This window comes from Anarhichas minor, unplaced genomic scaffold, assembly GCF_050575085.1.
Source record: "Anarhichas minor isolate MPS153535 unplaced genomic scaffold, ASM5057508v1 ptg000049l, whole genome shotgun sequence".
Classification (NCBI taxonomy): domain Eukaryota; kingdom Metazoa; phylum Chordata; class Actinopteri; order Perciformes; family Anarhichadidae; genus Anarhichas; species Anarhichas minor.
Genome location: NW_027466495.1, coordinates 88,581 through 99,518, shown reverse-complemented (window position 1 = coordinate 99,518; position 10,938 = coordinate 88,581). Strand labels below are relative to the sequence as shown.

The 10,938-nt window shown below is 45.2% G+C and overlaps 1 protein-coding gene across 1 annotated transcript; it reads right to left on the bottom strand.

Annotated features, from left to right (window-relative positions):
- Window positions 1-2,164: 2,164 nt before the first annotated feature.
- On the bottom strand, window positions 2,165-10,263 carry dthd1 (death domain containing 1). Its single transcript, XM_076112471.1, has 10 exons — window positions 9,813-10,263; window positions 8,304-8,811; window positions 7,291-7,621; window positions 6,461-6,640; window positions 5,722-5,984; window positions 5,399-5,554; window positions 3,554-3,843; window positions 2,768-3,009; window positions 2,608-2,665; window positions 2,165-2,499 (listed from the first exon to the last, which is right to left on the bottom strand). The coding sequence occupies exons 1-10, from the start codon at window positions 10,261-10,263 to the stop codon at window positions 2,192-2,194; spliced, it is 2,787 nt and encodes a 928-aa protein (XP_075968586.1). The 3' UTR covers window positions 2,165-2,191.
- Window positions 10,264-10,938: the final 675 nt, after the last annotated feature.

Sequence of the window (10,938 nt, the reverse complement as noted above, 5' to 3'; positions counted from 1 at the left end):
CCTTCATCTTAACATTTAATCTTTTTGAGAACCCGTCTGTGCTTGGTTCTCAATTACTGCGAGGCAGTATGGTGTGTATGATTGCCTAAGTGGGGAAACAAGAGCCTGGGTAATTAAAGCAGCCTTGAATCAAAAATAACCAGGCATACAGCAAACAGATAGACTCGCATAGCTGAGTTGGCCTTCCACTTTTTCCACTTTTATGCTAAAAGCCAATTTAACAACACATCTCAGGTTCTCATGTGAGAGACAAGAAGTCTGTCTTTCCCCCAGATGTGAATTCTGCGCTCTGATGACTCCCAGGATGAGCTGTGACAGTGCATATGTTCACTCATGGCTGTGTCTGCATCTCAATCTCATCACACCGTTTTACCTTTGACAGCCAGAAGTGTGAGAGGAGGCGAGGAATTCCTTCAACAACGCAAAAGAAAAAGTCAAGAGCGCTCCGACGCGAAGACGAGGCTGATGAAACGAGTGATGCAACAGGTGAGGTTTTAATCAGAATCTCTTTATTCTTCACCTCATCAGCACTCTGTTGCCTCCCCGACTGGACGACGGGCAACCTCCCAGAGTGCCTTGCTGCGTGGCCTTTTCAATAATTTAGAGCGGGAGGGAAGGGAGGCAAAAGGAGGCGAAATGATTTCCTAGCGCTGTGGGAGACCCCTCTGTGACATTTATCTCTGGCATGGCCCTCAGTGTCTCTGTGTGTGTGTGTGTGTGTGTGTGTGTGTGTGTGCGTGTGGGTTTGATGGCCCTGCGCCAGACTAATGATACCCCCCTCTGGTATACACACTCAGAGGCACAAAACTCTCCTGCTAGTGATGCCACACATGTCCATTTTGGAATCACACCGAAGGGAAAGAAGACGTTGGAGCGGTGGGGTCGATGATGGCAGAGAAGGACTGTAAAGCGTTTCAAAGATAAGTATGAGAGCAATAGTTCCATCTCAGTGTGGAGCCGAGGAACAATAGAAGGGCGGGAAGGAAAACGAAGGGGAAAAAGTTCATGAATAGGGGAGACAGTTTTTGTCGGCAAGTGACGGAGAACGAGCGAGAGCGATCGTCCTGTTTAATCCATCAGCTTCCACCTGTTACCATTTCATACTTCATTAACCGCACCCCCCCTTGTTTGAGGCACTGGGTGGTCTCCACGGGGAGTCCCCTACCCCCCACCTGGACACATGGCATCTATCATTACACCCCCCCCCCCCCCCCCCCCCCCCTGCTTTTAGCTCAGAGCCTGCAGAATGTCACACAGCTGGAGCGCGAGGCTCTGAAGACAGATGAAAAAGAAGACCCTGGCGAATGTCGTTAAAAAGACAGAGCACACACTTCAGCTATGGAAGGGGTCATCGTAGCGCTACACAGACTAACTTCAGCCGAGGATACAAGAGCACTTTTACATGGAACGTAAAAGAAAACAATCTCACCTTAAGGTCCAATTAGTGGCTGCATCATTTCACACGATCTTCATCATCAGATGGAGTTCTCACAGTTAAATATATAGAACCAATACATGTTCAACTTGCTGATGCTCTTTCAAAGCATACTCTGCTTTATCGTCTATTTTTCTCTAAATTGTACCATAATTTACTGAATGAACATCGTGCGGTATAGAAGAAGACCATATAAGTGTGACCATATAGTGCTTACACATTTGTTTTTATTTTAAAGGCATAATAATATTCAAAGGAGACACAAATCATGTTTGTATCGTTCGTTCATGTTTTTCCAGCTAATATCCAAACCATAAATGCAGTTTTATTATGCTGAGAAACGAGCCTTCGTTATCCAATCAGTAACCATCAACCGACACTGTCAAGTCTTAAAGATGACTCCGAGTCAGGGAGCTAAAATGAGGTCGCAGCTCAGTGTCAGCTGTTTGTTTACACAGAGAGGAGATGGCTGACTGGTCGGGTAAATCACCTACCCGTCTGTGGAGACTGAAGTAAGGATGCTGCCAAAGAATTCAGAGTTTAAACATAAAAATAACCTGAGAAAACAAGTTTTAAAATGACTGTTTTGACTCGTAGACATAATCGACTCTGGAAGACACCACGTAATCTCACAGTCCAATGCTGACCCCATGTGGATCAAACTAAATACTGCCACCAAACTCATTTGGCAGGCACACAGGCTCCGACTAAAAGCAACAATTAAAAATCTGTGTGACTTCTACTTTTTAAGCTTCCTCATTTCAGTGAGCCCTGCCTGGTGGCTGCGGCCTGTCGCAGCAGCAGCTCTCTGGCCAGGTCCGGCCTGCCGCTCTTGGCCAAGCAGTGGGCCAGCTGAGAGGCCTTGGGTTGGTGTGTGGCAGCGGGCAGCCCCCTCCTCCACATGGTCAGGACGTGGAAGGCCTGCGTGGACAGGCTGTCCCCAGCCCGGAGCTTCACCAGCTGAGCGGCGCTTCGCCGGAGACGCAGGGAGAGCACCAGAAGTGCTACGTCCTCCTCTGAAAGCTCCCCGGACAGCCAGAGAAGAAGAGAGTCTGACAGGGGATCTGGGGATTGGGAATCTATTGAAATGTATAGACGTAATCAGAAATATATACAATATTTCCTTCTGATATGTAGTGGACGTTTGAAGTCCATGAAAACATGTCACCCACCTGTCTCCTCGCATAACTTCACCCTCACTGTGATGGGCCGATTAATGGTTCTCACTCTCTGAGATGAAACGGAATAAAATGTTAGAACTTTTATTGCGACGGTCAACATTTTACTGTAATACCAAATATGACATAGAGTTCCTTGTGAGTGTTTATGCACCTTAGGTAAAGTCAGAGACAGCTTACAGACGGGGTCTCCCAAAAGTTTTGCGTCCATCGGGACCGGTCCGTCACCTCGCCACTCCAGCTGACCTCTGGCGGCCTTATAAAACATGGCCGTGCCCTTGTAGTGGGGCGAGCTGTAGTTCCCGAACGGGTCCACTTCAGTCAGACGCACCAGGAGGTGATTCTTCTGCTGATTGTGGAAGGGGATCCGCTCGTGTGGGTCGTTTTGAGAACGTGCTGTAAAACACGGACGTTCAAGATCTTGTCACTTCTTCCACCAACTGATCCAAAACCAGCCAGTGTGTGCCAGTGTAAAGGAAGACGTCAGAGCAGACACACCTGAGATCATGTACATACTGTACATTCCGCTGGTTGCCTGTGCACAATTATAATTAATTCAGTGTGTGGCATCCAGTTATGTGGTAACGAGCAGCAGGAAGACAAACCTGTTCAGACCGGGGGTTAGCTATGTGTAACCTTTTGACTTCCCCAGCAACAGCAACGACTGTTTTACTACTTATGTAGCTCGTAGCTACCTTTTAGTTTAGTACCTTTAATTCGCCGCATGGTTGTGCGTTGGTGCGGGAGTTGACTGAACAACGGTTAATGCCTTTGTTTCCCCCCCTCACGGCAAAAGTGAACTGCAGTCAACGAGGTAAAGCCTGTGAGCGCCAGCTGCCGACGACATGCTCGAGTCTGCAGAGACCAAAAGCCCGGCCTCTGCACACTTTTCCCCCCACATTTCTTGTACATCGATCATTCTTTTTTCAAGTCACCCTACCTGTGGAGGTGATGTTGCCGCTGAAACGGAGGAGAAGCTGGTCTCCCTCACACATGGAGATCTCTGACGTGGTCTCGGAGAGGCCGCTGTAGCCCTGGGCTCGCAGTTTGGACAGCTCCCAGTCGAGCTCTCTGCTGGGCAGGGCAGCCGCCAGGACGGCGTGAGGCTCGTCTCGCCTGCGCTGGAGGACAACTGTAACCACGTGGCAGCAGACCGACTCCTCCAGTTCCTCCGCCAGGGAGGCGAGACGACAAGGCCGCAGCGGAGAGAGGAGACGAACCACCAGCAGTCTGAGAGGTATAGACAGTCAGAGACGGGAGGAACGGTAAGACGCTGAGCTCAGCGGAGAGATTAGATTGTTGCTGAATAGAGGGAGGAGATGAGTCTGTTATCGTGGGCCTGAATACAGACTTAATATACTTAAGTTGAAATAAAGAATTCATATTACCTACTGCACATGTATTATTCCCTGGGGAAGCTGTTTTAGATAAGAAAGAGAACTAAAGCACATAATAATGACAATCCCTATTAAAGGAATAGTTCACAATTTAAACTCGGTCTAATATATTCACAATTCAATCTTTTTGAAGCGGGACTAAAAACAGAGAGGCAATCCGATACCTTTTATTTTTTTATTATCTATGACTTCTATGACATTTGTACCATGTCTTTGGGTTCTGACATAGAAATGCTAAAGCCAATAATTGTTTGTTTAGTGCTTTTCTCTTATTCCAAGCATGTGTTAATTGTGACTGCAGATGAAACTTAAACTAGGGTTATGATTTTCTCTTTGTTGGATATTGTACACGGTCCCTAACTTTTAAAAAGATTGTATGAATGATGTTGTGAAATGTTTGTAGGTTGTGGCTTTTTATTTAGTTTTTATTTAAATGAGGGCATTTTCTTAGTGGCATTTTTGCCACAAACCTACCACATAAAGGAAATAACAATACTGCCAACCTCAATGTTGAAGTTTCCACCACAGCTACTTGTTTTCTCTCTCTCTCTCTCTCTCTCTCTCTCTCTCTCTCTCTCTCACACCACAATTCTCATTAACAAATAACATTCACTTGTCTTTTGGCAGAATTTTTGTCCTTGTCTTCGTCAAATATTGTTAACTGGCCTCTATTTGTGATCCAGTTTCAGCATCCTCCTTCACATGACAACAACAACACTCAGGAACTCGTCATTTCAAGGTTTTAGGCTGCGTCTCGGCGAGAAGGTACACAATCAGACAGAAAACGGTTTTACTTTCATTTCAAATATGCTGTGGTGCCTGAGAGTGCTTCCTGTTCTGTGGTCGGATGCAGGATTTATTACGTCCTCATTTGTGGTGCGAGCACCATTTTTACACTCTGTAAAGTCTGGCATCACAACACAACTCGTGTACCCTGGGCCTGTCTGCGCTGTCTGTAGTCCTTCTATGGATGTTTCTGCCTCATATTGCAGTTTGTGCCGTGATCTGTTTCGGTTGGACGGTACGACAACCTCTCCACTGAAATTCATCCAGGCTTTCATTTCAATATTTCTGCAAAAAGCTTCTTTTTTTTGCAGCTTCCAACTGGCTCCAGAGCACTGCAACAAGGCTTCTAACGAGATAAGAAAACCATATTACCTTTTCTCTGGCCTCCTTGCAGCTGCTCCTTGTTAGTTTCAGAATTAAATCTACCATTCTAATATTTCCATAAAATGCTTTGTTCCCTTGGCCCTAAATATTAGCTGTATATCTGACCTCCTGTTGCCATAAAACTGTAGTAAAAACCTGACGTTGCTATAGATTATATGTTCTCAGCAACCAATTCAATTTGCATGAACTTAAAAGAAGGAAACGTTATTTTTGCAAACCTGTCAAAGTTCTCTGTCAGCTCAAAGGACACCAGTCCGTTTAGCTGGTTCCTGACTGTGACTTTGTCCAGGACGCTCCACTGTTTGTCTCTTGAACCCAGAACAATCAGCAGCTCGTTGGACGTCTCCCTAGACTTCACTGGGGCACCCAGGACTCTAACAGAAACATTCAAAACAAAATACAATACATCAGGGTGGTGCTTTGATGTTAAATCCTTAACATACTAATGTTAACCATGTTCCCCATCCTAGTTTAGGGCATTAACATGCACCTTGATATCTAGAAATATTGGACAAATACAAAGAGGCCACACTTTACTCGCCTCCTTCTGTGGGAAGCAGATTGATCCCACGGTGAAGAAGCACTAACAGGCTGAGTTTGGTGGTCTTGCTCCCCCTCTTGTCCCCTCGTGTGCCTCTTCTTTTCAGGGTTTGGGGGACAGGGTAGGGTGAGAGTGAGGGGTCTTCTCAGGGGCTGAGAGGACGGGTGGGTGAGGTAGAGCAGCGGACTCGTAGACACCACCGAGTGATAAGCATCGCTTCTGGCCTTGACGGCCGCCAGAAGACCGGCATCTACCGGCTGGATCTGAGGCAGATGAGGTAACAGCTGTTGTGCATTATTCACGCAGCAGTTTGGACAGAGATGCTGTGTGATATGAAAATTGTTTTTTTGTTCCCTGCAATTTTGTTTTGCCGACAGCACGCTGTATTATCAAAGAGAGCCGTGTAGAGGGAGAACTGTTGGTTTTTGAGTGGAGATCAAGCAACAAACTGGAGTTAGTTTACGGCAGAAGTCAATTTGCATATTGGACACAGCTGTTTATTCTTCCACCTCACAGCAAACATCTGCGAATTATAAGCAGTATATCGGTTTCTCTTGACAATCCTCTGTTTTTATTTTAAATTTCAATATTTTTTGCATTTTTTATTTCAAAGGCTTGCACTCGGAAATGTTTTTACCCACTTCTCAGTCCCGAACAGCCCGCAGTACATTATTCATCAATGGAGTAAAAGTATAAAGTCGGAGACAGATGGATCGGGATCAAATCATTATCTCCATACCGTGGTTTGTGCCATCACGGGAGCGGTGAAGGACCCCGGGAGGTAGTTCAGACAGATTCGGTGGTCCATGGGTAGCTTGAGTGACAAACCCTTTGTGGGAACTGTGTAATTTTCTTTTTTTAAACAGGAAACCACTGCGAACAGGCCTAGGGAGTACACCCTCACCTCTGCAAATGAGCCCTGACAACAGACAACAGACAAAGTATTTGAATTATTTATAAACCTGAAAAATAATATTCTGGCTTAAGGTCAGGACACGGTACAAGCACAGCGCTGTCAGCTGTTATTGCGTCCATCAATTGTGCAACATTGCACAGCTGTATTTGCCTTTTGCCTCAGTTGAACAAAAAGATCTTTACAGAGATGAAAGCAACAAAGATGTACAAGGTTGGTTTAGAAAAAGATCTCTCAGACAGAACACTCAGTGTCTCTGTTGATAATTGTAAATTCAAAGTCCTAAGATCACAAAAGGTGCACCACAAGGCTCTATATTAGCACCTTTTCTGTTTTTATTCTTTTACAAACCATAAAGGAAGACACTTCCACCCAGATGTGTTTGAATCCAGATAATAGAATTATCTCTACAGTTTGCACCTGTCTAAATCAAGCTGTTCGTTGCCTTCAAGATGCCTTTCACAAACTGCAGTTATATCATTTTATCAATTAAAAGCCTCATAGCCACTCTGTATAAAATGTGGAATGTTTTGCGCTTACAAATATGCAAATACTATATAATAAATGAATAGATATAACTAACGTTTTCAGCATGTCTGACAATAAAATAATAGTTAGTGTCTTTAAAACATACAGCAAGTAAAAGAGAACTTCACCCTCTGCCCTCCATACGTGCCCTCTGTGGTTACAGGAGTGACGTAGCTTGCCCGCTTCTGCCCATCAACTATCTTCACAGCGACATCCCTGTAGTTGCCGCGATAACGTGCGCAGAAAGGCACAGCCATCGTCACGGGGAAGCGGATGTTAGCTCCGTCCCGAGCTTTGACCCTGATCACTCTGCTGACCAATTCCTCCGAGCCGGTCACCATCAGGCAGCTCAGGGCGTCGGCCACCTCGCATCTCAGGACTCCGGCCACACCCGTGGGTGCTCTGATGAAGCACGTGTCTGGTACATCTGAATAACTGTCCTCCTGTTCACCACTGGGGCTAGAAATCATGTTCAAATAGAGACATTCACACAGATACAAAGCTTGTGATGTACTGATGATATTTTGATGACATTCTGCACTGAAGAACAGCTTTAAATCATAAGTATTTATCTTTGCTTTAATGTTTGTACTGGTAGGGTAAGCAGTAGAATTTGGAGTAGAAATATTGTCATCTTTAAGCTACATTTCTGGCAAAAAAATGCAACCATCTGAAATAATTCTGAAATGCTGGAGTACGCACTTTTACATATCAGCTTCTCCCAGACTCGGCCTCTCCCTCTGATCTGAATTTACCCTGATTGGTTTGGCTTTTGGACAAATCTGGGCACTGACCTGACAGTAGCCGGCTATGAGGAGGCCAGGTGGCCAAAACATGTGCACCTTGTGATGAACCACTGCAGAGAGTTCTTCTTCTGTATCAGTGAGCAGGGGGAAATGAGCGGAAGCAATGGAATCATGTCCAGACTCACAAGCTGGCCCCCCGTGCGGGATGAAGACCATGGATGCTGGACGTAACTAGTCTAAATTACAGTGGAGTTCATTCAAGTTTTCAAAGACAAAATGAAACGCATCTAGAATAATTATGATGGAATTATGATGATTTTTAGGTTTGAATATTGAAGAGCTGGAGCAAGCTGATACAGAATATAATAATGTCTAACAGTGTCAACTCAACTTACCCTACTGTGATCCATTCCTTGTTTACCCTATTTGTGTCCTGTTCTGCCTCCTCTAGGAAATGACTCTCTGGAGAAACAGAGTCCTTAATCTCACTCCCTTGGCTTTTGACCAATATCTCTTTCTCTGCCTCTTCCACATCATTGCAGACAGAACTGCTGAATCCTGTGTCTGATGCTTGTTCAGTGCCTGGCGATGGCATTGTGTGACTTTGATCATCTCCATCTCCATCTCCATCAGCCTGTTTATGCCCAGAGTCAGATTCAAGGGGGTCGTCGGAGTTCAGGGGATTGTTGTCATCTTCGGGTTGCGCTGGTGCTTTTGGATCTCTGGTCTCCTGGAGCGCTGCAGCCACAGCTGAGGCCTCCTCTGCACGTAATCTGAGGATTTCTTCATCCAGTTTGGCTACGATTGCGTTGAGTTGGACCATAATGTTCTCTATGTTGTCCCCGACACTCAGAAAAGCATCACCGAAGGAGTCTGAACAAGGTGTGACGTTACATTCTGTATCTGTAAGAAAACAGACGTAAAGAACACAGCACACAACGCAACAACATAATAAAACTGTTGCTTCTGAGAGCAAATTTCAGATTCTTAAACTAATCTGTAAAAACTATGAACAATGTTACATTGTGTGGACTACTGCACAATTGCTGATCCACAAAAGTATTGTTGAATTTGTACTCTAATAAACTATTTCTAAGCAATTAAGTCAAATGCTGTGGTAGTTTGTATATGTATACAATGTTTACAGGGCCTTTTCCAGCTTAAAATCCTTTCGGATGATTTTTTTAAATAACTGCATTCACACGAACGCTTCAACTGACTTCAGCTGATTGAAATCCCTCTGACACCTGAACTCCTTACAGTACTCCATCAGGAACCCACTCCTTGTCATGCTTAGATTTAAACTCCACTTCGACATGAACTACTTTCAGTATTTCAACTTTAACTGACACCTCCACACCCTCTACCTTCACCTGAACTGACACTCATGCTCCTTTCAACAACTTCAGTTTAACTGACACTTCATCCGCTTTCAGCACATTCACTTAAATTGACTTCAGCAGTTTCAGCGACGCTTCAAATTCCACTCGTACCTGAAGTTCTTAAAATCCTTCAACCAGCACCTAATCCCGCTTTCATACATTTCAATTTCAACTGACACTTCAACTCCATGTCCTGCTTACAACAGACTGACACATGTACCCTTCAAACAGGTTTTAAATTGCTTAAAATCATTCAAGGTCCATCTCCTCAACTGATACTCAACTCATTTCAGCAATCTTTATTTACTGACTCTTCAACGGCTTCCAGCGTGATCGTTCAAATGCAACTCCTCTTTAACAGTCCTTCAAAGGTGACCAACACTTAAAGGGCTGTGGTTTCCACTTCAACTGACAGCTTTTTCCTCGTGCTTACATGTCATCTTTAAGTGACACTTCTTTCACTTCTTTGTCTTCTCGAAAAAGCCTGAGAAAGACATGCATCAGTCAGATCTGTTCACATACCTGTTGTGGGCGGATGTTGCTGATCACTGACCCCTGGTGGAGACCTGTGGGCCCATTCTCTGAGCGCTCCTCTCCATGCTGTCACTCTGTCTGAATGCAAAACACTCAGCTCCCTCAACACTCCCAGAACTCTCCGCTTGCTCTCTCTCTCCTCCCGCTCTTCATCAGCATTTCCACTTCCCTCTTCGATGTCGTCCTCGTCTTCTTCAGGACTGAGCATCCCTTCTTCACTGCCTCTCCGTCTTTCCTCTCCTCCTCCTCCACTACCTGGTTCTTCTCCCGTGCACCTCCTCCCACCCACGGTCCCACTGAGATGATCTCTGCAGCGTCCGACAGCTTCAAGCCTCCGAAGAGTTTCAGTCAACATGCCGAGGAGGCTGTGTTCACTCCTCTTGCCATGAGGAGACTCGGCCACATCCATCAGTTTATTCGCATGCAGATTTGCATCCATGCTGAGCTGAAAAACACAACAGATTAGGGTTCAAAATAATATAATAGGGCCTGTTTTGTGCCTCTTTTTCAGTCCGTGTTGCACATGGCAAAAGCAATTCACTCCTTCAACAAAATGATGGGGAATAATATCAAATATTCACGAAGAATACATTGCATTCCCTTGTGTGCCTCGTTTTGTATTTGAAGCTGAAGCTCCCTTGTTCACTGTGTCCTTGGCATTGAGTGCTGCCTTGTAGAGCTTTCCTAGTTTACAGGAGCCAATGCTGTATTTATATGGCTGCCAGTAGTAAAACATGTTGCCATGCGACCCCTGGAGGCGTGACTGGGAGAGACAAAAGAGGAGCCACAGAGCAAAGGACTCACAGGAAGACAGAGTGCTGTCCTCCAGACATCTCATCGCTCTCTCCAGGCCAGGCCAGGCCAGTAAAAGACGTCAGCTCCTTGAATTCAACCCTGAATCATAGAACAAAAATGTTTCATATAGCTTTCATTTTCAAAAGCAGCGATGCAATTTGTTTTAATAGCATGCATTTTGAGGTCGTAGACTTGCATGCTGGCTCTAGACAACACAAACACTGTGGGGAGCGTCATTTTTGTGGGTTTCCTGTGGAACTGCTGGTTTTAGAATCGAGAGACATCTGCGATGGAAGACGTATTCCGATCCATACCACAG

Excerpts from the sequence above, each read along its gene's own strand:
- dthd1 (XM_076112471.1), bottom strand. The coding sequence starts at position 10,263 with ATGGATGCAAATCTGCATGCGAATAAACTGATGGATGTGGCCGAGTCT. Across the intron at positions 7,622-8,303 it reads AAGGAATGGATCACAGTAGG|CCCCAGTGGTGAACAGGAGG; the intron begins GTAAGTTGAGTT and ends CATGATTTCTAG. Across the intron at positions 6,641-7,290 it reads GCACGTATGGAGGGCAGAGG|GGCTCATTTGCAGAGGTGAG; the intron begins GTGAAGTTCTCT and ends GTCTGTTGTCAG.